This window comes from Opisthocomus hoazin, chromosome 4 (genome assembly GCF_030867145.1).
Source record: "Opisthocomus hoazin isolate bOpiHoa1 chromosome 4, bOpiHoa1.hap1, whole genome shotgun sequence".
NCBI lineage: Eukaryota > Metazoa > Chordata > Aves > Opisthocomiformes > Opisthocomidae > Opisthocomus > Opisthocomus hoazin.
Genome location: NC_134417.1, coordinates 31,813,624 through 31,831,890, shown reverse-complemented (window position 1 = coordinate 31,831,890; position 18,267 = coordinate 31,813,624). Strand labels below are relative to the sequence as shown.

The window sequence follows — 18,267 nt, the reverse complement described above, 5'->3', positions numbered from 1 at the left end:
AGTTTCAAAATACAAATAATGGGTGTATTTTCAAATTTTATCATTTTGCTATTCACCTAAATTATACCTGTTTATACATCAACTGGATTTTAACAAGAACATCACTAATTAATTATCCAAGAATGGTTTCAGAGAAAAAGCATATTAAAAAGGTGATTCAGGCCACTAACTGATCAAAATGGATCAAAAAAGGATTATAAAATTAGCCACAAATATTACAGAGCGAAGCTTTCTTTTCTCTGAAACAGAATTAGTAGCCCCTGCCAGGCCAGGCAAAGGTAGGAATGGCCAGGTTCCAGAGGAGCAGGATTCCAACCAATGGTTTGGAGAACCTCCTTTATTCTCATGGGGAGTGACACTCCAAAGTACCGGTGTGCTTTATTTCAATCGTTATTGCACACTAATCACCGCACATTCCATACACACCATTTATGCCACAGAAAACCAAATTTATTATCTTGGAGTAAACAAGCAAGAGATTGTGACATCTCTTTTTATCAACAAACAATGCAGTAAGAACACATGTAGGTAATACGTGGCAGAAAGGTCTTCTCTATCTTGGGCTACATGCAGGAACTGAAGGAGAGGTCTCATCAATCAATCAAGGAACATTAGTATAAGATAAAATAGTGAGAGTTCCGGAACCACTGGGGGATCTTGTGGAAACAGCCTTCACGCAGCAGGGGAGCAAGTAAGGGACGGGGGCAGCAGGTAACAATGACGTTCCTTATTGGTATGAATCAGAAACAAATACCTTCTTTGGGATGGCTGCATTAAAGCTGAAACTTTATCATCAAAGAATTTCTTCATAGCAAATCTGTCTAGAGCCTGATCAGCACTGTCAAAACAGAGACACAGGTATCACGTTATTCCAGTTCGGGATTATCTTTAAAATTCAGCAGGTTACGGCTTGAAATATGCCAAAATATTTGGAGGAAAAAGAAGGAAAGGAAGGCAAAAAAAAAAAAAAGAAAGAAGGACCTAACTAGCAACTCTGGCACTTACAGATCAGACAAGGGTGTTTTTTCCACTGGTACCTTCTCATTCCGCACCTTAAGGCAGCTCCTTCCTGAGGCAAAGCACCTACTCCCTTATTCAGTTAACTGGATTGCATATTTCCAACATGAATACGTTAAAGTCATCCTGCAATAACTTTAGCAAAGCCAAGCAGCTCAGGATGCAAAGGAAGGATACTTGTCATCGTTTCCTGAGAGTGGCAGTGCTGAGTCCTCTCTGCGAAATACAAATCTATTCTCTTTTGAAAAAAGAAGCAGCAACATTACGGAGCTGAAAGTCACTGCCTAGCTCTGACCGTAGCACAGTACATGAGATGCAAAGGATGCCAGGCTAGACGATCAGTTAAGCAGCACAATATTTCACTCAGCCTTTGTTTCCTGTGCCCGCAGCCACCAGGGAGAGAATGTTTAAAATGAAAGTGTCAATAAATATTTTGTATCAGACAACCACAGACTCTTCAAACGCACAATTAAAAAGCATCATATTCAGAGAAGTACATTTTCTTCCGTTCTCTATCCAGAGTGGCTCTGATGTAGGTCTTTCTGCATCTGTGCAGAGGAAGGCAAGAGGGTATAGAAAAAAGAAATGGAAGCGCCAAAAATCCATACGAATGCTGTTAACTACATATGCCAGGTAACACGCTACGCTGATTCCCTTGTATCCACACCAGACAAAATCAACAAGTCTCTGAACAGATGTAGCTGACAGTGTTAATTAACATCAGGACACACAAAAAAAGCAGAAGTTTCAAAATTAAAGACTCTGGAATCTCAAATTTCAAATTCTATATCTAGTTCAACCTAAATGAGCTCCAAGGAAAAAAACTGTGCAAAGTATACCTATGCGTATCAGGCTAAAAAAGGAACTTATAACTTTTCCAAAAGTTAATCAGAAGTTACCAATTGTCTTGACGGGGTGCTGGATCAGACTGTAAAGTCATGCCGTTTCTTCATGGATGTTAAAATACACAGAGTGCACTTAGAACATTCCTGACCCAAAAACTCTCTTCTTCACGCGACCCATCATACATCCTCACCTGCACCACCACCCAGAATTTAGGCAACCCACTCATAACTGGCCAAAGACTGCTAGTACTTTACTTGTTAAAACAGACTTTAGCAACTATTACAATGAGCTCTGTTTGCCCTTGTAAAATTTGATGGCACATTATTCCTTCCTAAATGGGAAAATCAGATATTCACAACATTTAACCAAAAATGGTTTGCATCAGAAGGCTTTTTCAGTAAGCCTAGATTTTTTGGCACATACACGGAGACAATTAGGAACTTTATTTAGCGTGAACATCCTCAAAGTCTTCCGAATACTGTTTCTGACAGAGCAGCTGGCACCCTCGACAGCAGCGCCTGCAGTAATTCTACTTCTGTAAGGTTGCTGTGTACCGCTCTGAAGAGTCTTGACAATGCTAGATATACAAATCCTAGCTGGGAAACTTCCCCAGCCTTATTCTCACACAGAAAAGCTAAGTTTTGGATAGTTGACAGATATCCAGAAATCTAAAGGAGAGCTTCCAAACTCACTCCTCCCCTGCAGCCTCCCTGGAGGAATCCTAAATTTGTTCGGGGTAAAAGATGACCCCTTTCATTCCTGGGCTTTACAATCACATCCAGGTGTTGTTCTGTTATGGCATTACTAAAATGTATTTACAGCCAGGTACCACTTTTACGGATTACACACTATTGCAACACAGAGATCACAACACAGTACTGTACTAGCCTCACCTGACAGTTCACAATACTTCTCAACAAAATATTATAAAATTGTAGCGATCACTGTCCCATTTACTACTAGAAGATGTATGTATTTATTTTTTCAGCACATATTGATGTGCACAATGCACTTAATTTCTTAGTCTACAATTACCCATAGATCAGGCTTAATAGAGTGAGCACAGAGTACTTTCTGAGATGCTGGATCTACTGAAATCCATCAGTAATTTGCCATCAGCCTATGGTGATTCTGGACTTCATCCGCTACAGTACCGGATCAAATCTGTTACTGACAGACTTGTGTGAATTCAGAACCAAATTTGATTTAACCATGGCCTTTACAGTGCATTTTTATTTTAATAGCTTCATATATATGTATGAGACACCCCAAGGGTAAACAATTTGATTAAAAGCAAAAAAAACCCAAAACAAAAAACATTTCATCCTTTTGAGACCATTTATCAAAATTTATCTCTGTGGACATATATTGTCAATAGTCATTTCATAATTTCAGCACTCTAAAAGAAACAATTAAAACTAAGTAATCAGATGCCTACTGTTTGAAAGATAAAGTCTAGATTATTTCTTAAACTACATTCTGCACTTTGATAAATGTCTAGGAATTCCCTACTCAAATATTGATTCCAGATTCTAATAACTGTTTTCCTTGAGTACTTCAGGAATAGTTTCTTACTGATTCAAAAAAGGAAATTTGATGGATGTGACAAATAGATGAGGTTAATAAAGATGGTATTATGTAAAAATACTTTCTTGCACATTTCTTCATTCATCTCGAAAGACCCTTTAGAGAATCACTGAATATCTCCGATTAGATGGGACCTTAGGGTGTCACCCAGCCAACCTCCTGCTGAAAAAGCTGGACCACAAGAAAACTGTCCTGAAAGCAGGCTGTTTTAAGGCATGCTGCAAGACTCTCTGAGAATAAAACTTGACAAACAGTAAGCTGACGAACAGTACTACATTTAAAAGGCATCTTTTTCTGATGTTTCCTTAATTGTAAAAAAACCACAACATGCATTATTCACAGCTTACCTTGCAGAAACATTGGTGAAGTGCATATATGATGATATGACTACACCTATCCTTCCTTTTCCTCCCTGTATTAGGAAAAAGGGAAAACTTATTTATTACTTTATTGGGCATTATTTTATTTAAGACTCTACTACACAAAACTTTAAGACAGGACAGTCAGAGAGTCCTTTTGCTCATGCATCTCCAGTGTTGTTGGAAAGGCGGTAGTGATGGGCAGCAGCTGGTCTGTCTACGCAAGCTGGCTGAGAAGTGACATAAAACAGTAGGATTTCTATGTGCATGCCTGTCAAGTCTTACTGAGAGGAAATTATTTAAAAAAAATTAATCTTGACCAGTAGTAGAAACATTGTATCAACTACTCTAATTTTATATTAGTTTCTCCAGAAATCATTCAAGACAAGCCTAGACAATGTTGCAACTTACGGCACAAAATGTTCTAAAATACCTATTTTGGAAAGCATATGAGTTTGACAGGTTTAGGCATTTTTACCTCCCCAGCACCTTAGATTTGTAACAACTACTACTACTTTTCTATGTGTAATTTAAAAAGCATTCTAAAATCTTACTAAATAACTTACATGACAGAAATTCAATACCATTTACCGAGCAGTAATTCTCACAGACTTCAAAACAGTTTCAGTCTCTCAGCTGATACAAGTAGCTGTATCTGTCTTGGTGGCTGGAAACTTGGAAAGTCATTACCGAAAGGCTATCAACAACATGCGTTATCAATTTGTATATAAAACACCTAGGGATACTTTGCCCCCTTTTCTTTTATCCCACGGATGGGCCATTCTCCTGGCTGCAGTCCTGCAACTAGTAAGAAGTCAACAGGGTTTCATAGAATCACGGCATTCTGCCTGCAGGCAGCTCAGGAGTGGGGACTATACAGCCTGACCTGAAGAGAAGTTTTGGTCCCATTATCACCCTTATTCTGTTTAGAGTAAAATCTGCCAGTGACAGAGAGACAGATTTGCCTCGAGTGTCACCAGCACAACTACTGTCCTCTTTTCTCTTTTAGTGATTTTTCCTTATAGCTAAGTTCTTCTAAGTAGCTGCATTCTTCTGAAGCTCGCTGCTTATTTTACAGACAGTGTCCGCCCCAAAGCTGACAACACCTAATGTTCATAGTTATACTGAGCTAACAGTAGGAAAAGAATGCAGAAAAAGGCCCATGCTTATAATTATTACTCTAGCAGCCAAGGTCACTGATAGACCTCTTCGGTCCCACAAGTGAGGAGTTGGAGAGGGTCGGCCAGGACAGGTGACCCGACAATGACCAACAAGGTATTCCACACCATGCACGTCGTACTCAGTTTAAAGCTGGGGGATCATGAGGGTCTCGCTCTCTTAGTCCACAGCCGGCTTCTGAAGAGGACCCTGCTCGTTGTCCTGCCCGCGATCCTGATCCAGATTCCAATCCGTGCATTTCTGAGTCCAGTTCCCATCCACTGCTGAGGCCAGTCCGGAACTGCCTGGGGCTGCCCAGCAGCTGCTGGCGGGACACCAGTGCCCCAGCACCCAGCTCCGGGAAACTCAGTAACAGTTTTGTGTATTTTCCTTTATTCCTCTTATTATTAATATTATTAGTGTTATTAGTAAAGCTTTTTATATTCAGTTTGTAATTCTCTCTCCCTTTTTCTCCTTTTTCCCTTCCGCTGGTGGGAGGGCGGGGGTTAATATAGAGCATCTGCCACACTGTTTCTTGCTGCCCTGCTCTAAACGGTGATAGCTACCAACCCAGTTCTGAATTAATTTTATCTGTGTTTAATTAAGGCTTCTCTTTCTTTTCATTGTGAGCAAGCAAGGAGAAGAAGTAACGCTGCACAAGGGTAGCTTTGCTGTAAGCTTTACTGCAATGCTGCTGGCGGTTAGAATCTGTCAGAAGCATCCAGGAGGTACTCAATGCCCTCCTTTCCTACAACCTCACGACAGTCTAAAGGGATGATCTGTGATGCGTTGTCTACCTTTATCCTGCAACAAAACCCATGAATGTCACAGAACATGAAGAGCTTCTAAAGAGTTTGCTATTGAGCTGGAAAAATCTCAAGCTTCTAAATACGTGCACAGAAGCAGCACTGACCTTTGAAGGAAGCGAACAAACCTCATGCTATGCTCCGAGCAGAGTCTAGAACCTTAGTTATCACAAAAAGCAATACATCACAAGCATGCAAGGTCAGTGGATTCAAGCTTACTTCAGTCAACTGAAGATTTGTCACTGTTTCCAACAGCGAAGACAGATTAAACTTCTTTTCTTACTTTTTAAAATGAGTAAGAATACAAGGGTTTTGAAAATGAATCCAAACTGCTAGGCAATGCGTGTACACAAAGCTCACTTACTCTGCAATGGATCACCACCACGTGTTGAGGATCGTTGTTCAGCCATGACTCCATAGCCTTGCAGATGGTGCACACCTTATCGAGAGGCGGAGCATGGAGATCGGGCCACCCCACATCCATAATCTGCAATTAAACAAGTAACATTCACAAGAGACACCTTGACCCTAATACTACTACTAAAATCTGGCTCCAAATAACTGTGACAGTGAAGAATCTCCACATTTTTTCAACCCCAAATAATGCCATTCAAATGCCATAACGCAACTAAAATATGCTTACAGGTTAAAAACATGCTTACAGGTTAAGGGGAAGAAGGGGATCTGGTTTTTTCAAGATACTAGTACTTCTATAAAAACAAACAAACAAACAAGCCCCCCAAAACCCACCACCCACTCACAAGTGACATTTCTGAAGATCTTGATTTCTCAAAGAATTTTCAATTAGAAATTCAAGTATTTTTAACAGTAAAATATTTAGGAGGTCAAAATTAGTACAAAGAATGTTAACTGGCCTGGGCCAGTATTTTTTGATTGTTTTTATTTAACTTGCAATTTATTTCCTTCATGTGCAATAGATCTGACTTCTCAAAATTTTGTTAATATTTTCTATTCAACTTTAGTCACTATATAATTGCGTTCACTCAACCTATTGTTATTATATGCATATTTGACCCTAACAAAACCAGTAACCACGAACAGCTTAAATCCTTCATGATCAAGAAAGCATTCAAAGGGTCAAAATTAAGAGTTCTTTTAATATTTTCTCAGGTAGCAAATATCCCTGTAAATCTACTGCTATAAATATACATCTGTGCCACACTGGCCTTATAATAGTTGCTGAAGAGCACCTGCATATAATCTTCTACACTGACCAAATACAACTGTTGGCGAGGAAGAACACAAGACAGACACAATACCTCCCTTCCTTATCTCTCTATTGTGCAGAGAAGCAAATACGAAAAGGCACTAGAAAAGGGAAGCACTTATCTGAACCAAGTTCACCACCTTCAGTCACTATCAGACTGCACATCACAGGACAGTGTCCTGTGACTGCAGAAAGAAAGTATACTTGGGGTAAAAAATTTATATCACTCAATAGGAATTTTTCAGTAGTCACAAGGGGCTTCAGGTCATGTGTGCAAAGTCTAAGAAAACAACAGGAACAGCTATGTAAAGCACAGACCTAAGGGACACAAAACAGAACTTGGGAAAAAGTAAGCAGGGATGCACGTGGGGTTTTTTATCACCTTCCAAAAATTGTTCTCTTACTCTGCATATCAACGTTTGCATAGCCTCAGGGTTTATCATGCCATCTAAATTGTATTTAACACTACAAAGAGAGGAGTGTTATGGGAGACAACCAATACCTTTGGGTTAAGCTTGGCAAGGTCATATCTCTTTTCAGAGAGGTTTAACACCTGTTCAGGAAGAAAAAGAGTATCAGCCATCAAGACATCATGACTCATGTAGTAAATAACTGTATAACACATGATAATTGATAATCACAAGAAACCACAGTGGTAAGGCTTCAGGTTGCTACTAAAGTAGCATTTTACATCAGGTAGCACTAGCAAATGTATTTTAGGTATTCAATTATTATATAGTGAAAGTTAAGATGAAACTAAATGCATATTTTGAAAAAGGACAATTAAAATTCTGCTGCCTTCTACTTATTTCACATGGCTTTATTTTAGTCAGAGGTATACTGAGAGACCTGGGCACCATGCAAAATAACTGCACAGCATAAGAATTTACAAAGAAAAGTCTGGGAGTGTGATACAGTCTTAAATCTTTGAATCCGAGTGCCTGGCAAGAAAGTATCGGTCTATCAAAACTTCACAGGGAACATACGGCATCGCTATTTGACTGTAGCTTAGCCTGTGAGATCTTCCAACTCTTCTGTTAACCCATTAGACAGTAAATTATCATACACTTCATGCTTAATAAGGAACAGTTACAGAGATAGACTGCTAAATGAATATACAGAAAAATAAAAATAAAGCAGAATAAAAATAAAGCAGTGTATACAAGTATATCTGACTTTTTCATTAGGAAGTACTCAATAACAAAAAGCCGAATTCTCAATACTCAACAACTGAAACAATACTACTGAGGCAGATTCTCTTTCATAGTGCAGCTATTTCATATCACAATGACCAAAGTATAGATGACATGCATAATAATTTTAAAAGTCTCATTACACTGCCAGAATGGGATAAATAGACCACAAGTATGAGAAATACTAAATATAAGAGATAAATCCATTATACAGTTTACTACCCAAGGACAAGTTAAGAATCCTTTTCTAAAGTGTATCATCCCGTTTGGCATTAACCAGCATGTTCATGAGCAGTCTCAGCAAAATAGCCAAGAACTGAACAGGCTAAAGAAAGGACATCATTTCAATTCTGGGAGCTGGTGCCTGCTCCTCGCTAATGTCGTACATGAGTAAACTGAATGTGCAACCCCATGACAGACACAGTGGAAAGAGTCAGACATTACACCATCTTTAGAAAGAAGTACGCTTTTTGAACATGACATTCATCCAGAGAAAGAAGACACCCTCAAATTATCAAGGTAGCCATCAAAACAGCTTCTATTTTAAGCTGCATAAGGCTCTAGAATCACACATAACATTGACCATAAAGGGTATACACCACTTTCATTGATCTCATCCCCCAAAAGAAAGCATAAAACACCTTTATATGACGAGGAACATTATTCCAATATGTTGTCTGCATTTCAAACAGATCACTGCTGAAGAGCTAAACGGCAATCACAGAATCACAGAATGTTCAGGGTTGGAAGGGACCTCTGTGGGTCATCCAGTCCAACCCTCCTGCCAAAGCAGGGTCACCCAGAGCAGGCTGCACAGGACCGCGTCCAGGCGGGTCTTGAATATCTCCAGAGAAGGAGACTCCACAATCTCCCTGGGCAATCACAAATTCATTATGCACTGTCCACATTATTTTGGATCAGGAAGATGTATCAACATTTACAATTAAGACTATAGTTGTCCTTCCAGAAACACCAACTGTAATTTAACAGGAATTAAACCAGAAGTGTCTTCTATAAATGACTCATATAAATGACTTGCAAAAAATCCTGTAATTTTCTATCAATTTTAATAATTGCAAAACAAATTAGTGGAGAGTTGTATTTCTCAGTACAGAATTCTTAACATACCTTTAACACTAATTTTAAGAGATGAATTACCTAAAATCTTTCACAGGAAGAAAGGTGCTATTTGGTGAGAACTTTTTTTAATTCCTCTTTCTTGTTGCATTTATACCCAAGACCAGTTTAAAATTCCTGCGTGTCAGGACACAGTCCTATTCATGGTAAGTATTTGTCACTGCTGGATTAGATGCCAAACTCAAAGCTGCTGTTGTACCCAAGTCCCTGTCAAGCTACAGAGTTCAAACCGAGATACTTCAGGAGTCCTATCAGCGCAGAGTAGAGACCAGAAGGTACAGGAACGAACGTTTCGTATACAACAACAAAACAAGAGGTCACAGAAGTCTCTGAAGAGAAGCATATGCTATAAACAGATGTCAGTGGAAGATTAACTGCATGATTTTTAGCTCCTTTTTGGTATATTCTAGGTCTACTTACTTACATTTTCATACAAGAAAGAGGAGCATTCGCCTTTAGTTCTACAGAACTTCAACCATTTTGCCCTAAATTTTAGGACCTCATTTAAAGAATGAAATGAAGCAAGACAAAACAAGTGGGGAAAAAGAAACCCTTTCTCCTTGCACACCTGAGAGAGGAAACACCCTTGCCCTCTTCCTATATGATTTAACTCCGAACTGGGAAGCAACTTCTACTATCCAGATAATATTAATCCTCTCACTGTGCTGAATGCTGAGCAACACCACAGAACAAAAATAAGGCGACATTTCAGCTAGAAAAAAGACCTTTATGAAGGTACCAAAGGGTCTTAGATTTGGTCTGCTCCTTAATCAGATGACCAGAAATACAAAATCTCATGCAAAGAACAGAAGCCAACAGCACGTATCTGGCAATTTTGTAAAGCAAAAGATATACCACAGCCATACAACAAAAAGTACTGACTGGGGAACAGTTCACCGGCCTGCAGCCCGTTCCATTAAGGAGAAGAGACTGGGAGAGCAGCAGGCAAAACTCTTCTACCAGGTGGGACCAAACTTGCTTGCTGCAAACAGTGGTAGCTTTGTGTTGAGTAAAACACAGGGCAAAGAGGAAGGTGGCCAAAACATGACATAAGCTAAAATTACCAAACAGTTCCAATCAGTAAAGCAACAGCAACACGCAAGCATTACCATATAATTTACATACGCAAGACCACGAAAATGCACAGCAGTTATATTACTCTAACCTAGTAACAAATACGTATAAGCTAAGACTGCAGGGTAACCACTGAAATATTTAGATAAATTGCAGCTGTGTGTTTGGGGTTCATTTCACTTTCAGAACAGAACTGACCATGAATTTAGACACTGGTATTTACTGTCAGATTCCTAATACCTTGGACATAAATGAGTTACTGTTCATCAGCTGTTCTGCATTCCTCTACGTAGATACCCCTCTAACTAGAAAGCTAATTTAGAATAGTTTACGCCTCAAAAAACAGAGTCATCATGGATACAAAAATGTAACTGAAGCATACTAGTACCTAGATAGAAATAAGGTAGGTAACCCTGCTCATTTATCACTGCTCTAAGTCAAAATGAAGTTAACATGCTTACATAAGTCAACATGCTTACAAATATCTGCAGGGTGGGTGTCAGGAGGATGGGGCCAGACTCTTTTCAGTGGTGCCCAGCAACAGGACAAGGGGCAACGGGCACAAACTGAGGCACAGGAAGTTCCAGCTGAACATGAGGAAGAACTTCTTCCCTCTGAGGGTAACGGAGCACTGGAACAGGCTGCCCAGGGAGGTTGTGGAGTCTCCTTCTCTGGAGATATTCAAGACCCGCCTGGACGCGGTCCTGTGCAGCCTGCTGTAGGTGACCCCGTTTTGGCAGGGGGGTTGAATCAGACGACCCACAGAGGTCCTTTCCAACCCCGAACATTCTGTGATTCTGCGATTCTGTGAAGAGAATGGCTTTGATACCCATAAGTAATAAATACTGCAATAAAACCCGTTAGAGACATGGACAAAAAAAAAAAAAAAAAACAAAACACAAACACCAAAACATTCCGTTTTGGGAAATGGGCACAAAGTCAGACAAGTATACAGACAAGCTTGTAATGGATTTTTTTGGTTAAAAGCTCAAGATACCTGAACAACAGAGCAGTACTTCTCTCCAAGTGCAACGCATGGCAAACGTTTTAGTCAAACCAGCATGACAAATACATTACTGACGAAATTCATCAAAACAATAACATAATGGTAAAGTTCATTTTGCAAACGGAGTTTTTCAGTTGACACTGCAATTGTGCCATTTAAACTGTTTTTCGCTCTCTGACAGATGTTTGCACTGTGTGTATTTTGAAAGTACTGGTGTAAAACAGCATCCCTTAGAATCAAGTCTTGGAATCTTGCAATAACATACGCACTCCTTTGTAACCAACAACCATTATTAGGGAATAAAAGGATGCTTCATTTTATCCTTTACATCTCCTTATTACGAAAGGTTTGGATTTTCAAATAAACATTTGTTGCAGAATAAATCTGTCAATGAAAATACACTGCGTGAAAGCAAAACCATCAACGCACTACTGGTTTTTGGCCACTTTAAAAACTATTTTTAAACAAATGTATTATGGAATATTTTATCTCATTTCTTTCCTTTCTCTAAAACAGAGATTCTTAATTCATGATTAATATAAAACAGTAATAACTGAAGAACAAGAAGGAATGGCCTCGTATTCCACCAGAGGAGGTTTAGATTGGATATTAGGAAAAATTTCGTCACCAAGAGGGGTGCCGAGTGTTTGAACAGGCTGCCCAGGGAAGTGGTTGAGTCACCATCCCTGGAGGTGTTTAAAAGATGTGTAGACGTGGTGCTTACGGACACGTTTTAGTGGTGGACTTGGCAGCATTAGGTTAACGGTCGGACTCGATTTTAAGGGTCTTTTCCAAACTAAATGATTCTATGATTCTATTCTATGACTGAAAAAGCCTTTTGCTATTTTTGACATAAAAGCTTGCTTGTTATAACAGCCGATTTCTAAAGGCTATCAGCATTTAAAAAACCGGCTTTTACAACTCTACATGAATTCTGACATGTCACTGGATTCTTTTGCAGTAACATCACCTTGAATTTTTCAACATACTGTGACTTGTCTCTTGCTGACCAAGGCCACAAAAACACAAACAGAATAAATTGACAAAAGTACTACACAGATACTACAAAAATTCAGTTTTGAAGTTTTTCTCTGTTGGAGAAAAGTCATGTTTCTTCTAGGGACCAAAGGCTTCTGGGAAGCTTTTTTTTTAGGACAACAAAGCAGAGAAAAATTTACTGTAAGTTATGGACAGGCTTCCATCTCTCCATAAAGGATCCCGGTCTTAGACTGTCAAAGTAAAATCCTCTACTGTTAGAGCAAATGAGATACCTATGGTTTTTTTGTTCATGCTCTGTAAGACAGACAGACTCACACAGGCAACAGTGCATTCACCCAGTTCTTCGGGTGTATCATTCCCCCCTCCTCTGTCCTCACTATCAACTGCATTTTAACACAAAAATCTGTATGGAGAACAGCTAGAGAAGAAATGACAAATGTGGATTTGTAGTGCATGTTCTGCTAGCTGCGGCCCTGACCCAATGACAGAGTAAAATTATTCTCATCAACTTCAGTAGAACTTCTCACTTCCATACTTGTTCGGAGAGTTTTTGGGTTTTTGGGTGTTTTGGGGTTTTTTTTTTGCCAATCTACAGCAGACTGAAGTAACAAAGATTAAAACCAAAAACACAAAGTTTAAAAACGAGCTCTCTGGATCTACAACCTGGCTGTGGTTTGCCACATTATCTTGCAAATTTGAAGAAACGTGCCTGAAGCAGAAGGTATCAAACTTTGCTTTAACCAAGCCAGCCCATTTCCAAAGTACTCATTAGAATATAAGTAAATAAATAGAACAAAACTAAAACAAAACAAAAAAAACCCACAGATCCAAACTTTGCAAGAGAAACTGACTGCAATTCCACTTACAGAGAGGGCAACCAAAACAAGGCTTACCATATGTCAGATTTTTTGAAATATGAACAGGTATTCAGTGAGATTTAACTGGATTGAGACTGCAACCTTCTTTCACAAATAACAAAATACTGCTATTGCGTGGGAAAGGCCACTGAAAACAGGTGAATTTGAACCAGTAAAGCTTTACATACAGGTATGGAAGCCAAGTCCAAGAAGGTGGCATGCTGAGGGCATCAGACTACATTACAAGTATTACAAGTGCATCTTGAGGACAACAGCTGGCTCACAATGCATCTATGACACCTTGGTTTGTGAGTGAAAGATAATGAATTTAAATCTTTAGGTGGAGTTGCTCCAGAAACTAATTTCGACCGTCAGTCACGTTCACACTCCTGAAGCCGTGGATTTGATTCTAATAGTTTACACACACTAACTAAAAAGACAGTAGAAGAAAAAAACTAAATACAGCATTGGCCCTGTTTTAAATTCACCTTCATAGAACAAGCTGAGACAATACTTGCTATAGGCTTTAGGTGCACTAGCCAGAAAACAGCACAGGAGATTAACAGTTTGGGTCATCATTTAAAAACAACCAAAAAAGTCTGCACATCGAGCTCATTACAGGTTTTCTTACAACTTAATTTCCTACAGAAAACTAAACAGCAGGAAACAATGCATCCAGATCAGGTTAATGAGCAAGAGCTGGACAGAATACACAAACAGCAATCCTACTTTTATATCTTGTTTTACAAAATATAGTAGAGACAGCCAAGACATGATGGTGACAGACCATCAGATACAGAGCTGCAGATCCACATGTAGCTGGCTGCTACAAAAAAGCACGCACTTCACACTGCAGGGTCTGTATCTTTTAAAAGCATGCCTTGGACAATGAAAACAGTCAGCGCAATTACTGTACAGCATTTGACTATGTGCCATCACAACACAGACTGTAGTGCCACCAGCAGAAAAGTGCATTTAGTATTCGTCCTTGCCTAAACCAGCTTGAAACGATACTGAAAATCTTGCTCTTGCTTGCAGAGCTATAAGGTGCACCAAAGAGGCTTTACATAAGTGATTTTTAGTCTCTAAAGGTATATGTGAACCTACAGGTGGCCTTTCGGCAGGGCAGAAGATGATGTATCACAAAAGACTGATCCTACACATACCAAGTAATTATCCCCATGTTTGGACTTCAGCATTCGGGTTACATCGTGTAGATTGTGGAGGTAAGTTTCCTCAGAACAGCTAGCAGGGAAGGATACCGCGATGATTCGCTCTGTGATATAAGTGAGGTCAAGTTCATAGCCTTCCTCCATAATGTGATCAAAGTCTGTACTTCTGTGAAGAAATTAGATGTGGCAGTTCAGAGCAAAGCAGCTGAGAAGAAACATACCATAATTAATGAGAAGAAACTGCAACTTAGATTCATATTTTCACTACGTTTACAACTTACTGAATGCCTACAGAGCTCAAATTATTCAGTTCAGTACACAAATGGAGTTAACTAAACATCAGAGCTCTTCACATCAAAACCATAGTGAAAAAGTCTCTGCAACCAGCAATGCAGGAAAGCAATAAAACGAATACTAGCAACTTTGTCAAACACTAGTGCAATAAATTCATGATTTAAACAGAAAACCTACTTATGCATGTACTTATGTCTGCACAAATCTTGTTCTATAGAATTCTGAAAATGGTTTACAAATTAGTAGATTCACCAGTGATCTGTAAAATACTGCAGATAGATACCATCTTGAAATCTGCTCTAAATAACACTGAAGTGAATCCAAAACCAGTCCCCAAACTGCAACAGATATCAGTGTATTGCAACTAATCTCACAGGTTAGTCTACAAATACTGTTTACGCTTAACTTCTCCTCCTTTTCCAGGTTGAGGGCACAACCAGGCACCTTACCTTGTCATTTTTCATAGAATAATCAGAAGATTACAGTCATTGAGTTAAAAGTAAGCTCAGCGAACACACCCAGTTGTTTTCTGAGACAGGGACTGTAAAACAGTCCTGCATGGCAGGACATGTCTTGCAGAAGACTGAACTCACAGAAACAGCAACCACAAATAACAAAATCTAAACCCCACCACAGCATTATGTGGCACTACTACACAAAATATGAAAGGAATACTTGCCGTGATCCTTTGTCACAACCAAAAGGTGAGTTCTTCGAAGCACTGCTGGAATTCTGGAACAAAGAAAGCAGAACAGTCACTCTGGTACCTTCCTTGCTGCCATTGATGTTAACGTTCCTGCCTTTTTTCCTCATCTGTTATGTCCATACTACAGAAAACTATACCAACAATAGGATAAGAGAGTATCATCGCCTTATGTTTTGACTGCACACATTGTGGTTATGACCAAGTTATGTCCAGGTCTTCACACAGACTCACTACTACCTCTTCCAACTCGCTACCGCCAGAGAAGGTCTGGTTGTCTTTAGTGCTCTGCTTGGTAACTGCATTACGATTAGAGGAAACATTCAATGGACTTCTGAAAAGATGGAGCTTGAATTTCTGTATGAACCTGCAAAAGTAAGTTCCTCTCAAGTGATTCTCTTGCGACAATATCGAACAATATACCCCATTTGTTCCAACATCTGAGTTCTGGGAGTTTGAATAGAAGACTGAGCTGCAACGGTTTTGTTTTACATGAATTTAATGTATGTCTTTTGTAGTTCCATTTTTCAGTAATAGTAACTATGCATTAAAAAGTGTCAAAATATTCTCCCTCATGAACCTTAGTAACAGAATTTTTCTCATCTATTTTTAGCTGACTCAGAATCAAGCTCCAGCTTAAGAGTCACCCAAGCTCTCTGTACACAACAGAGAGCAACAGAGACATCTAGAGCGGGCAGTATCCCTTCCTTCCAGGACAGGTTTTCAGAAAAAGACAGACATTATTATACTAACATTAAATAAAAATGAATAAAAATAATTACTTTACATTTAGATATATCTTTTTATACAGAAAATGTTCCAAAAAAGTTCATTTTAATATCATGCATCAGTAACTCCATAAGAGAAAGAGAATTCACTCGTCTTCCTGCCCTGAATTTATACTTACTATACAGAAAAATGCACAGAAAAGCTTACTTAGATCAAGAGTACGAAGTGGAAACTTCTTAAACTGTATCTATTTTGGCTACACACATGAAAAATATCTTCTACCCAAACAAATGGTGTTTGAATGGAAGAGGATTTAGAACTTTCCTTACAGTGACGCTGTATATCAAAACCTGGGAATAGCTAGGAGACACACAAGCATGCAAGTGGCATGTTTCCTTCCAAAAATTTCTGGAAATCAGCTTTTCTCTCAAATATTACAGCACTCCTGACAGTATAAGGTGGCATTCACCCAAGTGCTTGGTCCCAGTTCCACCAGTTCCTGTCTCTACTTAGACCACAGAAAATAAGGAAACTTCATGTTATTTTCACAGAATCACAGACTCACAGAATGGTAGGGGTTGGAAGGGACCTCTGTGGGTCATCTAGTCCAACCCTCCTGCCGAAGCAGGGTCACCTACAGCTTCTTTTTACTGAAGCCTTTCTTACGATTTTAAAGACTGTAGGTAATACATGAAGGATGCCGAAACAAGTAAATAACTCCTAAGTGAAATTCAAGACAAAGCTTTTACCATGTTTTGGTTTGGTTTTATAACTAGAAAGCAACTAGTGGAACATGCCTCTCCCCCCACTTTCTTGGTCTCTGTTGGTCACACTGATGTATCCATTGCTTAAGGAGTACTTCCACCATGTTTTAATAAATTTTATGATTAAACATCAATGTAACCTCACTTACCGGCTTCCTCTGGTAAGAAAATAAGCGATAAAGTAATTGTCTATTGCACGCTGCTGTAGCATATAAACTAGCACATAACCTAGTAAGATGCAGCGTATAAGCACATGAACAGCAACATAACGCAAACCACTGGCAGGAAAAAAAAACCCCATTAGCGAGATCTATATTTACTGTATGCATGTCATGTCATCTACTGAAATGCACAGTACTATATACCCTTTCCTGCTGCGTACAAAAATTTATAATCCTGACAACTTCCACAGTTCAACAGCTGGTACAACTTAAATTACCAGTACTGTTTGAAAAGAAATTTTCTTCAAGTACCTATAATACAGTTTAAAACTCTAGCTGATTGGTTGCACATTAAAAATATAAATCTATCCGTTTACAAGGACTCGTCTTCTGAAATCTCCTCTGGCTATGATGTTTCATTGCATGGTCTCAAATAGCTGCAATAATCTTCAGTCTGTCATCATGGGTACACTTTTATACAAATTCCGGACAGTTCCCAGAATCAGCAGAACCGTACCATCTTCAAAAGATACTTTGATTCAGACCATGAAACTTCCCATTGCCTATCTGTGGTGCACCAAACTACTAACTTTTACGAAGGGTTAACTTCATAAGATCACCTCGTACATTGTATGTTGACCACAGTCAATGACTTGTTGGCAAAGGGACAAACAGTCAAGAACTCCCTCCCAGTTTTCTGCATGTCCTCTAGGTTATAGTCACTTCCTCCTCTCTTCCATGTCTTAATTTATCTTACAGTTAGTAATGCATTCTTTTTTCTTCATTTTTTCTATTTACTATTTGTTTTGTTTACTAATTATCAAGGACTGCACCACTAACTCTCCCCCTCACAGCTAAAATATTCAGGAAAATCCAACAAAGATACAATACATGACTCACTACAGAGGTAAAACAGTTTCTGAAAAAGCGTTTCAAAGGTCTGAGGAAACACATACCATATATGCACACACCCCTACAATGTGTTCTCAAACATGTGAGGAAGCTGTTGCAGCATTTTTCACAACAGGCAATCTGTAAACGTGAGCCATAGTGTACCATGCTTTGGACTGAATTCAGGTTTAATAGCCAATTAAAACCAATCTTGAACTTCTGTGACTGCCTCTTTTTTTTTTCCTCCAACATTTGTGTGGTTTCAGGGCAATTTCACTGACAAGAA

At 39.1% G+C, this 18,267-nt stretch overlaps 1 protein-coding gene across 12 annotated transcripts in view; it reads right to left on the bottom strand.

Annotated features, from left to right (window-relative positions):
• TNS3 (tensin 3) overlaps nucleotides 1-18,267 on the bottom strand; it is a 250,157-nt gene that overhangs the window by 109,024 nt on the left and 122,866 nt on the right. For 11 of the 12 annotated variants that reach the window (XM_075418527.1, XM_075418528.1, XM_075418524.1 and 8 more), the window contains 6 exons: nucleotides 15,413-15,465; nucleotides 14,434-14,605; nucleotides 7,504-7,554; nucleotides 6,138-6,260; nucleotides 3,798-3,862; nucleotides 755-838 (listed from right to left, as the gene is read on the bottom strand). In XM_075418527.1, coding sequence (XP_075274642.1) covers nucleotides 755-838; nucleotides 3,798-3,862; nucleotides 6,138-6,260; nucleotides 7,504-7,554; nucleotides 14,434-14,605; nucleotides 15,413-15,465 — 548 coding nt within the window. Of the gene's footprint in view, nucleotides 1-754; nucleotides 839-3,797; nucleotides 3,863-6,137; nucleotides 6,261-7,503; nucleotides 7,555-14,433; nucleotides 14,645-15,412; nucleotides 15,466-18,267 lie in introns of those variants that run through there. The other variant, XM_075418531.1, reaches the window with a different exon arrangement.